This window comes from Lytechinus pictus, chromosome 13 (genome assembly GCF_037042905.1).
Source record: "Lytechinus pictus isolate F3 Inbred chromosome 13, Lp3.0, whole genome shotgun sequence".
Classification (NCBI taxonomy): Eukaryota; Metazoa; Echinodermata; class Echinoidea; order Temnopleuroida; family Toxopneustidae; genus Lytechinus; species Lytechinus pictus.
Window position 1 is genome coordinate 8,965,287 of NC_087257.1, and position 13,672 is coordinate 8,978,958.

Below are 13,672 nucleotides of genomic sequence, written 5' to 3' on the forward strand. Positions count from 1 at the left end.
AATACTGGCGACAGTTTTGGCCGTAGGCAGGCGCAGGCGGTTAGGGGCGGTTAGACATCCACATTCTGAAATATATCAACAATTTTCTGAATGCAATGGGAAAACGGGATCGTAAAGACGGTGGTACGTATGTCCCATTACTTTTCAAGAATACTATGATATTACTTAGGTATGAGAAAATTGTCGGTAGGCTTTAAAAATCAGCACTTTTCCGTCACTTTTCGGGAAGTGCGAAAGTGGACTTTACTTTAGGCCTAGTCCCTTACATAGAGAACCGTGTTATACGCTTGGAATGCGGATAGAAACGCGCAGAATCCATTGCAATAAAGGCGTGTGCGATTATTGCGCCTGCATGCTACATGGGCTAAACACGTTTTTGTGAAGCTGTGTATGAATTTCACATTGACTCAGTCGCCTGATATAGGCAGTAGAGGCGCACGGCCAATATGGGAGACTCTCTCCAATAGGGGAGACAATCTCCCACATTGGAGACTTGCTTTGCAAAAGGACAAAAGAAACAACACCAACAAAAGCATGATTTTTTCCACCCAAAATTTTGTCTCACTGAGGTCAGAAGCCCATTTGTTTTGTGTGTGATTGACAACAAAAATCCTTATCAAAACAAAAGTAGACGGTGAATTTTTAAAGTAGATGGTAAAAAGGGGCAATTTTTCATGAGGAATCTGCTTATCACATTTTTATTTGCCGCCAAGGTAATCCTTTTGCAGCAAATGTAAACAAAGGAAATTGGTCTCCAAAACTGGAGACTGTCTCTGAATTTGGATACCCAAATTCTTTACAAAAGTCTCTGATATTGGAGATAATCTCCCACATTGGAGACAGTCTCCAATATTGGCCGTGCGCCTCTACTGATAGGGGAGCCGGGAGTCGCATCTTGTTCATTTCTTGTAACACAGGTCAGCAGGTTGTCACAAAAGGAAAAGAACTCTTCTCCCAGAGTCACAGCTCTTTAATTATTCTTCACCCTAAGCCTAAATCATGTAAATGGGCATGAATGGGCATGATGGGATACAACTACAAGTAAAACTTCATTTCCGACATTTATACGACATTGAATGATTGATGTCATTTTTGTCTCGCCTGCATTGCAGAGCGAGACGATAGGCGCCGCTTTTCCGACGACGGCGGCGTCGTCAACATGGAATTTCTTAACCAATATGACCAAAGTTAAGTTCATACATTAAAACATACGGGTAATCAAGTATTACTGAACATCCTGCCTGAGTTTCAGGTCACATGACAAAGGTCATTTAGGGTCAATGAACTTCGACCATGTTGGGGAAATCAATATCAAAATCTTAACCAAGGTTAAGTTTTTGAAATGTCATAACTTATAAGTATATGGACCTAGTTCATGAAACTTGGACATAAGGTTGATAGTGTATTACTGAAGATCCTTCATGAGTTTCAGGTAACATGACCAAGGTCAAAGGTCACTTAGGGTCAACAAACTTTGACCATGTTGGGGGTATTTGTGGAATTGTCATCATAACTTTGACATTTTATGGATCTAGTTCATGAAACTTAGAAATAAGAGCAATTAAGTAACCCTGAAAATCCTGTGCGAGTTTCAGGTCACATGACCTAGGTCAAAGGTAATTTAGGGGGCAACGAACTTTTATAATGTTGGGGTTATTTGTGGAATTGTCATCATAACTTAAAAGTTTATAGATCTAGTTCATGAAACTTGGGACATAAGAGTAACCATGTTGTCAGGCACTCAGAATAAAAAGAATAAAATTACTGTATCAAATTGAAGTACTGGTTTATTAACATAATAATCAGTCTATTTTTCAAGGTTTACAATACAATCATCTTTATCGTTCACTCTTGTGACGCTAGCATGCAGTATCAAATCAGTTACAAGACGTGAAATAATTTTACAACCAAGTGTAAAGTGGTAGTGAAACATATGCAATCTCCAAGGGTAATCTGTTACAGATTTGGGTTTGCAATTTGTTCTGATTGTAATACAAAGTGATTGCCCTTTAAAACATTTCACAATAACTACCGGGCCGGTATGGTATAAAAATCTATTCCAAGTAGGAAAGGGTTTATGTAATGTCCAGTTCAAAGGGAAGAAGAGAAATGCTCACTGATTCAAGTTCAGGTGTAGTAAGTTCATGGTAATCAACTGCTTACCCGGCCAGTCAACTAGACCTATTCATTTTACCGAACATTTCACTCGTTGACAAAGTGGATCTTAATCCTATCGTTTTATGTTGGTAGATGTCCCCATGGTTCCGTGATCCGTTGAAATATGGAGCACTTGTAAACATCCCCCTCACTCAGGTTGGGGCCACGTAGCAGCAGGTGAAATACACCAGTTTGTCCACAAAGATTATTATATTGCCCCTCCAGAACGGATGATACGGAAGGGTTCTTCCGGGAGTTTGCCCATAAATTAGGAGCCACCTGAAAATTACAGCAAACTTCCTTATGACTGAACAGGCTACACATTAAAGTAAAACCAAACATAAATACAAATTCTCATTAGCATTAATCTGTCACTTCTTAACATCAACTTTGTCCTCATCAATCAGGTCAGAATGTTTTTAGCAAAATCTCTTTTTGTGATTACATAAATTTGTGATTTAAATATATACCGTATTTTCCGGTGTATTAACCGCACCTTTTTCTGTCGGGGAAAACCTCGAAAATGGGGGGTGCGGTTTATACACGAACACAGAGAAATCCGACCTCAGAAACTTGATTGACTTGATGAAAATTTAGCATATGTGTGACATGTTTGAAACGTGGACTTGTAAAAAGAATGAAATAAAACTCACTTTACATCATCTCTGTCTTTCTCTTTTCATAATTTAATGATTTTTGTCGTGGTGTTCGCGAGACGGCCAATCCATGTTCGGTAAGCGCTCCTCGGTAGCGCCTGCCAGTGCCTGCTGGCATGGCTGGCCGGCGCTGGGCGCGCCGCAGCCTAGCGACAGGGAAACTGAAGGCGGAGCGTCGCGCACTACCGTAGACGTAGTTAAGATTTTACCCTCTTCTGTTTGACCGATCTGCTAGTGTAATTGACAGCTAATGTCATACCTCTAATACTGAACAGTAGGGCACTAAATTTTAAAGCTGCCTACTATCGCTTTTCCAAACCAAAAATAAGAAAAATCCCAGAAAGAAACAAATCTTGCTCGAGGCCTTTCTAATGTGCAGCTAACTAAACTTGAAGACTGTACGTGTTGAAGCGCCATCTACCGGTATTGATTGCTTTTGCAGCAATGGAGAACTTTGTATTTGTTACTTTGTAAAATTGTATTTCATCCACATCCACATCACATCATTTTTCTCATTAAAAAAAACAACTTAATATCAATGCAAGATGCAATGCCCGATCGTCCCTTCCCATCCCCCCCCCCCTGGCTGCGGCGACTCACGAGCAACGTGCATGCGCTCCCTCCATGTATGCTCAGAAAAAAAAAGTTAAAAGCCGACGTGACTGCTCGTCTCGCTCGGCCAACAGTCCGTTCTCAAATTATTTGGTCATGTGATGGTGTTGAGTTGCTTAAGTAAACACAATCCCAATTCGTCGTCAACAGGTAATAAGTCTGTTTTATGAGTATTTATGCAAAATTCATACATCAGGACGAATCACTTTGGACGTACCAGAGGCAGAGCTCGGGGCAGCCGGCAGCTGCCCATAGACTCAGCACCACGTACCGGTACGGTACAGGCATTATCGCTGTGTATTGCATGAGCGAGATAATTGCGTCAAAATTGTCGAAGTGAAAACACTTTGCATCGAACAAATAATATCTTTTCGTATATTTTATTGCTTTAGTATCACGGAGAATGCATGAAGATATTCCTTCAAATATATAGAATATTACACAGATTTCACTATTTCTGGTTTCCTCAATTTTTTTAATTTTTTTTTCCAAGAGTCAAAAATTGGGGGTGCGGTTTATACACGGCCGCGGTTTATATACCGGAAAATACGGTAATTTCACATGACTTGTTTTACCATAATTATATATGTCTAGTAGCGTTATCAATACCAATAATAGTTCAATACTTTCATAACGTCTTAACATATCACGGCTACAAGAAGTTTGATTGTCCAAAGTAATACAAGTATAGAAATATCAAAGACTTACACTTGATTTCTTGGAAGAAGAATATAAAATAAAACCGCCAGTTGATACTTTAAAGTTGGCAAAACCGGTTGGTATCTTTAAAGCTGGCAAAACAAAACTCGAAGAAACTCCTCTCAATGAGGGTCTGATAGTTTCCTCTGCATAAAACAAAATGGTCCCTGCTTTCTGTGGAGACCTTTCCAGCACATCCAATATGCCCAACATAGCTCCACACCCCACTACCTATATGACCTATACAAGTTGTGCAGTCAACATAGAGTACTTAGCATGTTTAGTGGTGGAGTTGATTTGCATAACAAAGATCAAGTGCAGCTCCTTTCAAATGGATCATGAGAATTCAGAGTAGAGGAAAAAGTAGTAAAAATATTTCAGGGGCACTCTGATACACGTAACCCTGAATATCCTGTCCGCGTTTCAGGTCACATGACCAAGATCAAAGGTCATTTAAAGTCAATGAACTTCGGCCGTGGTGGGGGTATTTGTTGAAATGGCATCATAACTTAGAAAGTTTATGGATCTACACATGTAGTTCATGAAACGTAGACATATCAAGGACGTTCCACAGTTAAAGTGAAATCCATGTCATTTTCACCAAACTTTGCACATAGATACTTTAGAACCTTAATATTCGAAATATGCAAAAATTAACATAGGTCCATGTGCTTGATTTTTTGTTATAGAACTTCAAAGTTTACCCAAATTGATGTTCTTAAGAATTGCGCATTCAAAAGAAATTTGCATTTTTAGACCGCCCAAGATTACTACAATGAGTTTAAACCTGTATTACTCAGTCAAAATACATGAAAAAGTCATCAAATTTCGCAAGAGAGTTAACAATTGTATCGTTAGAATGGAGAATATATTTATAGTGCTATTTGTTTGCAGTTTTAAGTTTAACAGCACTGTCAGTTCTTAAAAATGGCGTAAAAGATAACAAAATCCCAATCTAAAAAAATTGAAATTTCAGTAACAAACTACAAAAGTACAATAAATGCTGCACTTTATTCAAAATCCATGTCATTTTCACCAAAATTTGTAGAGTTGTAGAGGAAGGTATACCTAAGAGGAGCAAACATTAAAAAATAGGGGTTCATGTGCTTGTTTTTAAACTATCAGTATTTTTATTAGAGCAAATGTGCTTTTTAAAACACCAAAAATGCGCCGAATGCTTTGTATCTATGTGAAAAAAAAATCAAAACCACTCTACATTTATTCAAACTCGGGGTAATATTCGTGATTCTTGGCAGCACTGCAGAGTAAAGTATTTTGAAATTGTAGAGAATCTTTTTTTGAATGGTCCATGGAATAATTCAATTTTTTAGCTTCATGAAATAACGCATCGGATCTGCAGTTAAAGTGCAGAAGATGAGAAAAATCAGCACATACCCGCAGCTAACTAATCACCTGTTCATCCATTGTGACGTCAGTGCGCAGAGTGTAAACTATGCGCAGATCATAATGCGCACAAACATAACTGTGGAACGTCCTTAAAGGGTAATCAAGTATGTTTTGCACATGTCTTAGGTCACATGATCATGGTCAAAGGTCATGTTGGGTCAATGGACATAGTATTTTATTATCATATGACTGCTTTCTTTTGTGAATAATTATTCAATAGCTGTTTTCAAAGTCAGCACTGCTGCTATATCGAATCGCGTAATGCAGGTGAGACTGCCAGAGGCGTTCCACTTGTTTTAAAATGAATATCTGTCTACGTGTTGCAGGTGTAAAAATTGTGGTCTGTGCATATATTCTTTCACTAGAATCGCGCAGATACGTGTGTGCAAGACAAGGGGGACTGCGCAGACTTGGGGGACCTTACCATATGTACACTCATATAGGTACATATGTATGTACATATACATACCTATTACACATATGTATACACACACACATGCTCACATACTTTCGTATATGGGGAAGGGGGGAAGGGGCTTGAAGGGCATTCCCCCACCCCCCCCCCCCCCCCAAAAAAAAAAAATAATAAAATAAATAAATAAAATGAGAAATAAATAAAATAAAATAAAATGAAAAAAAGTTTTAAAATACCAGGAAAAGGGGAAATGAACAGCAAAAACAGGGGGTATGTTCTGAATATCATATCAAAATCTATTACAAACAGATTTCCATTTCACTCTCTCTAATTGTTAAAAAGGTAAAAAGAAACTACCCCTCATGCCATGTTCTACACCCCTTTAAAATGTTTGCTCATTACATCATTGCACCAACTTTTAAATTTTTTTCATGATATTTATGTAATGAATACAACTAGTCTTCATTTTGTTTCTATGCCAAAGAAACAAGAACAAATGAAACCCCTTCATCAGACTACTTGTGTGCTAAATGAAGCCATCTTAAATTTTGAGGACAGCAACATGGCTGAACAACTTAAAATGTCAGAAACAATAACAGTTTCAAAGACAGCAGACATATATCTGAGCAATAATGTCTATATCGAAGCAAAAGAAAGAATTGTCTAATAATTATTAACGAATTGTAATTCTCTCCCTTACATTTTTAGAATCCAAGAAGTCAAAGAAATTTAGAACGGACTCTCCTGAAATTGAAATTGACGACTCACAAGGACCCGATGGTATGTACCTATGAATTTCTTATCACTCTATAGGTCGGCATGGTGAAAACGATTAACCCCTGTATGTACATGTCTATGCAATGCTTTCACTGGCAAAGTCAGTTGCTAGCTCGGCAAGCAAATTGCCAATGTATTTAATTTTTTTTGCCTCTATTAATATTCAAATCAAGGTTACTCAATGAATCACATTCGAATAAAAAACTACAAAGTTGATCATACATCAAGAAACAACAATTGTCACAGTTATTGCAGATTCAATTTAAATTGCGTAAATTTTCCTTATGTGAATGTTAACAAGCCATTACGGTAATTCATCGTTTTCTTTGGTCTGTTTTCTAGCAATGTAGGTTTCTATCCTTTTCATTTCTCTGAAAAATGCATATTTTAAAACCATACTTCTTTTGTCAGATCCTGTTTTCTTCCTATCCAAAATAACCTTATAAAAGACCAAAATACGATCATTACAAATAGATTGTATTATACAAGGGTGTGAGAGTTCAGATTTTTATCTGATTTCAGATTATTTTTTTTTTCAGCTTAATTTCAGCTTATTTTTGGCCTTCCTCTGTACAAAAAGTATGGGAGCTCTTTCTATTTCAGACTTTTTCAACACTCTTCAGCTTTCTTCAGATCGTTTTATTTGTGACCACTCACACCCCTGATTATATGATCATGTTCCATAGTGAAATAAAACTTTATAAAGCTTCTAGGGAATGCATCAACTTTTCAGTGTATCAATTTCTGCTTGTTATTTCCCCGTTAGCTACTTTCATTCCCAAGAACGCAAGTCGTCAGGTAGAGGAGCAGGACGATGGGGATGAGGATGAGTTTGGAGCCAAAGATTACCGCAGTCAGATGGAACTCAAGAAGGACCACGGTTCAAGACCCCTGTGGTTGGTAAGTGAAGACACCTCAGCAAATTTCTGAACCAATTTGTTGGGATCGTCCAGCAAGAGTCATGCCCATTCCTGGTGACTTGTTGAATACATATCTAGAGGTGTTGTGGCTTCGTGGATAAGTCTCCAGAGTGTGAGCCACAAGGTCCGGGGTTCAATCCTGCCGCGGTACTCACATCCTTTGTTTAGGCATTTATCTACATTTGCCACCCTCCACCCAGGTGTAGTAAATGGGAACCTGTAGGAAGAAGTTCCTTGAATGCTTGAGCACATGATCACAGTATCCCTTCTAAAGCCGGGGTAACAGTATTCTGCACTTAGAAACATTGTATTAAGCAGGATACAAATGTTGCATATTATTATTATTGAGAAAGTATACTATTCATTTGAGTAACAATGTTTTGCATGTTTTTTGTTGACAATGCCTCTTTGATATTTTGTCATGTTTCATTTTTCTTTGGCAGGCTCCCGATGGACACATCTTTTTAGAATCCTTCTCGCCGGTCTACAAACATGCTCATGATTTCCTTATAGCTATCTCGGAACCGGTATGCAGACCAGAAAACATCCATGAGTACAAGTAAGTCTCATTCCCATATTGGTCTAAAACACCAGGGCTGGTACTGCTTGGCAAAGCAAAATGCTTATTATCATATTCAATTCATGTCTAAGTATTCAACATTACCATGCCAACTTTAAGCAAAATACATGGTAATGTCTGTTTGATAATACATTTATTCACAGGCATGCATTATTCATTTGATTTTTTACTTGAGAGACTGACTGCATACTCGTATGCGGCAGGGTCTGTGGCTCTCCAGACCAGTGACATCATAGAGTACCTCAGAAGACTTAACAAGACATTCATTCACAGGCCTGCATTATTCATTTTATTTTTTACTTGAGAGACTGACTGCATACTCATTGTATGCGGCAGGGTCTGATGGTCTCCAGACCAGTAACATCATAGAGTAAGTGAGGAGACTTAGCAAGACATTTATTCACAGGCCTGCATTATTTGTTTTATTTTTTAACAGACTGACTGCATACTCATTGTATGCAGCAGTGTCTGTTGGTCTCCAGACCAGTGACATCATAGAGTACCTCAGGAGACTTAGCAAGACATTTATTCACAGGCCTGCATTATTTGTTTTATTTTCATTAACAGACTGACTGCATACTCATTGTATGCAGCAGTATCTGTTGGTCTCCAGACCAGTGACATCATAGAGTACCTCAGGAGACTAAGCAAGACTACCATCCCTAATGGCATTGTGGAATTCATCAAGGTAAAATCAAAGATCACTGCCTTTACGTATGGATGGCTGTACATGCCTTAATTTATTTTCACTGGTAATGTAAATGAGTACTGGATTTGCCTATGGATGGCTGCACATGCCATTGTTTTTAGTTGATTTAAATGAGCAGTGTATTTAAATCTGATGGCCATACATGCGGCTGTTTCTTTTCATAGTTAATAGAAATGGTTAGTGTATTACCTATGGATGGTCATACATGCCACACTTTGCTCCATTGTTAATCTCTGAAAAGATATCACAAATGATGATGGGGATGATAGTTTGTTTTTTTCAAAAGTAATAAGTCTTTACTGGGTAAAAATGTCATCCTTTTAGATCATAGTTCCTTTGCATTTGCATTCATATAATATTCACTTAGTTTATGAAACAATCAGCCTTTGCTTCCCATTTGATCATCTGATTATTTGTTTTATTTTCAGCTATGTACTCTTAGCTATGGTAAAGTGAAGCTGGTCCTGAAGCACAACAGATACTTTGTGGAGAGTCCTTTCCCTGTAAGTGATACTCTTGCTTGGTATGTTGTTCAAAGTTCGATATTGAAATGTTTTAAAATAGGTGAAATTTTATCTATTGAAATTATGGTAAACTCCACATATGCATGTAGAGTGAAATTAATGCGTTGAAACCCAGGGGGTGTAGAGGGGGAGTCCCCAAAGCTTTTGCCAGGAAGTTGTCCCTTAAACTTCAGCCAGTTAAACTTAGTAGGCACTAAACATGGGCTTGTGACAATCCTGTTATCTACTATACAGGGGCGGATCCAGCTTTCGCCAATAGGGGGGGCTGAAAAATATCTTCATCAACATTTTTCTCGATTGGCCGCTATAATCTGATTTTTTGTTGGTTTTTTAGGGGGTAGTCCTAAGTAAAGACTGAAGTTTTAGTTTTTATTGTTATAAACAAGATAAGGTATCTCATGGGTCTTAATATAATATGCGAGTGCGAAGCGCGAGCAGAAATTTTAATATAGTAACGTGAAAAGGGACTCAATTAGGACTGTTTTTAGTGATTAATGGATACAGTATCACCAATTAAATAATGAGTGTGCGAAGCGCGAGCTCAAAATTTTTGATATTCCGACCTGAAAACTTGACAGTCTTAGCACGTTTTTATTTAAATAAAGAACAAGATGTGTCTCAAACATATAAATGCGAGCGCAAAGCACATGCTTAAATTTTTACTGACATGATAAAGGGGCATTTTGAGAAATTTTGGTAAGAATTTCCAAAGAGGATAGGTATCTCACAAATCAAACAATGTGAGCGCGCAGCGCGAGCTGAAAATTTTTATATATATTAACAATTGGTATAAATCAAACAAAATAATGAAAGCTTGATGCTCGAGCTAAAATATTGTGTGCAAATTGATTTCAGAACTGGACATATTAAGTGCCATTTAATCATCTTGAATGAGATTCATTACACAGGCAATGCGAAACGCGAGCGAAATATTTTATATAAATTCTATTTTCCAATTCTTCTCCCACCTTTTTCTTGTTTCCTTTTTGGTCGGGCCGGCTGTTACGAGGCTGTAAATTACACATCATTGGTATATAAATACCTCTTTCTTACTTTTCTTTCTGTTTTTTTATCGTTTCTATCAAGTTAAAGAGTACACTTTTTTCTGCAGGTTGCCAAAATATAGGGGGGGCCGGGGCCGGCTCGGCCCCCTCCTGGATCTGCGCCTGCTATATTTGAATTGTTTTATGTTGTAAACTCTGAAATAAATCTCCAAGTGAATATTCTAGGAGACTTTTGGATTTGTTATTTTTTTCGAGTTCAATTGATACAATCCTGTCATTTATTACATTATTAGTTACACTCTGCTGCGATACATTGTCAAAGCTAAATATACAGCTAATCAGCTCATCTTTTGTTTCTGATAATAGGATGTTTTGCAAAAGTTACTGAAGGATTCGGTTGTGCAGCAGTGTCGTCTGAGATCAGATGTTAACGAGGAGGAGAACGAAGATGGCTTTCTCGTGTCCCAGAGGGCAGCGGGAGGCTCATCTGTACTCAAGGTAATATAAAATTATAGTAAATAGTGGTAGTAAAATATGAGCTGTGATTGGCTAGATTGGTACCATGTGACCTCCCTTCAAACAGTTATATTGTACATATGTACAATATAAGTTTCGATTTTTGGAGGGTAAAACCCATGTAAAATGAATGGGGAGAATATCGATTGATGGCAATGCGCATTTAGCCAGTCCTGCGCGTCTTCATTTACTAAGCGGGTGTAATGCATTGAATCTTAATTTTTATAGTGTCGTCACCTTTTCCTGACTTGTGCAACTTTACATTATGGACGGTACATGTACGAATGTTTGACATTCAGCATCCCATTTGCTCGCGTACAATATACTCTAAGGATTTTGGATCCTATTTCAGCTATTTTTAGTATGTTGTCTGTCCTGTTTTTGTTCTTGTGATAACGAAAGAACCTTTTGGCATTGGGTGTCGTAGGTCCAAACGTTACAGGACATTATTTTATTTTTAAAGTCTTGTTCTCACAATATCTGAAGAACAGTTTTAAAGTCCAACTTCAAATTTTGTTAATGTATGCATATTGAAGTGACAATGATCTGCCTTGTTTTGGTGGTCACAAGGTCTGAGGTCAAAGGTCACAGAGTTCATTTTGTACATTGGTATATCTGATACTCCAGAGAACCATTAGGGGATCATCTTCAAACTTGGCATATTTGAGTACATTTGAGGTGAAATGTCACAGAGGTCACTACTTTGATAGCAGGAAGGTGTGAAGAATATTGGCCTGGCAATAGCTGAGACACAAAGTTTGACTGTATGCCGATAACATACAATGGAGGATCCATCTAGTGTGGTCCTCTTGACTTTATTTTGTGATCATTACCAGAAATTTAATTTATGTTTAAATTATCAATCTTTGAAGGTATTTCACTGCTTTATATAGACATAATGAAAATTTATTTATTTATTTCTGATATTTTGACAGGGTAGCCCATTCACCAATAAGTAGTGGTCTTCCATGGGGCCCTGAATAACAATAAACATATTTACAAAATGCATAACGTATGTACAGAATGTTACGGCATTAAAATTCACATTAGGATTTGAATGTAAAACGAAACATTAACAAATTTAGCAGCAAACAAAACGCAGACGGATTGAGAGATTCTTGTATCGTTTCCCTGCCAGTTGAATGCTCCGAACTCCAAAGGCAAAGCCAACGAAGGGACAGATTCGCAGGAAGGAGGAGAAGGGGAAGGTGAAGCGGAGAAGATCCCGACAGACATCTTTGATTTCTACGATAAAATAGATAAGGAGGATGACGACGGGGATGATCTGACTGCCGTCTCGTTTGAGGTCATTCAAGACGAAATTGAGAATCTGCAAAAGAGGTGAGTTATCTTTTGAGAGGATAGTCAAAACCAAAATGACTACAATGGTGAAAAATTCCTAGGGATTTGAATTAAAAAACACCTGCAACATCTGCAACTTGTCATTTTATAAATTCTCTGATATGCAATTCTATCAGATAGAACTTACGTAGCTTTGCTTATTGATTAGTTCTGATATTATTATGATTTTATTCCCTGATTCTTTTTGTCTTTTTTATTCTCTCTTTTCTCAAGAGCATTTGATCAACATCAGGGTCCCGTTTCGTAAAGACTTGTTATAATAGCAAATGCAGAATTTCTATTACAAATTTACCATCAGCCAATCAGACGGGAGGATTTCAGTAGCTTATAACTGTTATTGCAAATTTTGTATTATAACAAGTTTTTTGAAACAGGGCCCAGATCTTCTACAACTTTTCTTGATTTTGATTGGCAGAGAAGCAAACATGTCGGATAGGACATCCGACAAGTTCATGAAAGGACTTGGCGGATGTTTTACCTGACAAAGTCTGTTTTATCTAAACAATTACCATAGAAAAAGTCAGACACCTATGCTTCCCAGCCAATCAGAATGAAGAAATGATGACAGATCTGACTCGTCAGATGACATGTTTGTGAAATGCTCTCTCTCTCTTTAATATCTTTTGTATTCTTCTGCCTCGTTTTAATTTTTCTTTTCCTCTGTAATTTTTTCTTCATTTCTTACTTAATTGATTCTCTCTCTGTTTTTCTCACTCAGATGCATTGAGTTAGAGTACCCTTTGTTAGCTGAATATGATTTCAGGAACGATACAAGGAATCCGGATCTCTCTAACTATCTCTTTTCTGTAACCATCCAACTCTATGTGATTCTCCTCTCTCTCTGTTTTTCTCTGTTTTTTATCTCTTGTATTCTTCTGCCTCGTTTTAAGTTTTCTTTTCCTCTGTAATTTTTTCTTCATTTCTTACTTAATTGATTCTCTCTCTATTTCTCTCTCAGATGCATTGAGTTAGAATACCCTTTGTTAGCTGAATATAATTTTAGGATCGACACAAGGAATCCTGATCTCTCTATCTCTTTTCTGTAACCATCCAACTCTATTTGATTCTCCTCTCTCTCTCTATTTCTCTCTCAGATGCATTGAGTTAGAGTACCCTTTGTTAGCTGAATATAATTTCAGGAACGACACAAGAAATCCTGATCTCTCTAACTATCTCTTTTCTGTAACCATCCAACTCTATTTGATTCTCCTCTCTCTCTGTTTTTCTCACTCAGATGCATTGAGTTAGAGTACCCTTTGTTAGCTGAATATAATTTCAGGAACGACACAAGAAATCCTGATCTCTCTAACTATCTCTTTTCTGTAACCATCCAA

At 37.5% G+C, this 13,672-nt stretch overlaps 1 protein-coding gene across 1 annotated transcript in view; it reads left to right on the plus strand.

The window, feature by feature from the left end:
* Nucleotides 1–9: 9 nt before the first annotated feature.
* LOC129274976 (general transcription and DNA repair factor IIH helicase subunit XPB-like) overlaps nucleotides 10–13,672 on the plus strand; it is a 26,652-nt gene continuing 12,989 nt past the window's right edge. The window contains exons 1-8 of the mRNA XM_064108768.1: nucleotides 10–123; nucleotides 6,655–6,726; nucleotides 7,490–7,623; nucleotides 8,087–8,202; nucleotides 8,791–8,911; nucleotides 9,361–9,435; nucleotides 10,827–10,958; nucleotides 12,115–12,317. Coding sequence (XP_063964838.1) covers nucleotides 96–123; nucleotides 6,655–6,726; nucleotides 7,490–7,623; nucleotides 8,087–8,202; nucleotides 8,791–8,911; nucleotides 9,361–9,435; nucleotides 10,827–10,958; nucleotides 12,115–12,317 — 881 coding nt within the window. The 5' untranslated portion in view covers nucleotides 10–95. The remainder of the gene's footprint in view (nucleotides 124–6,654; nucleotides 6,727–7,489; nucleotides 7,624–8,086; nucleotides 8,203–8,790; nucleotides 8,912–9,360; nucleotides 9,436–10,826; nucleotides 10,959–12,114; nucleotides 12,318–13,672) is intronic.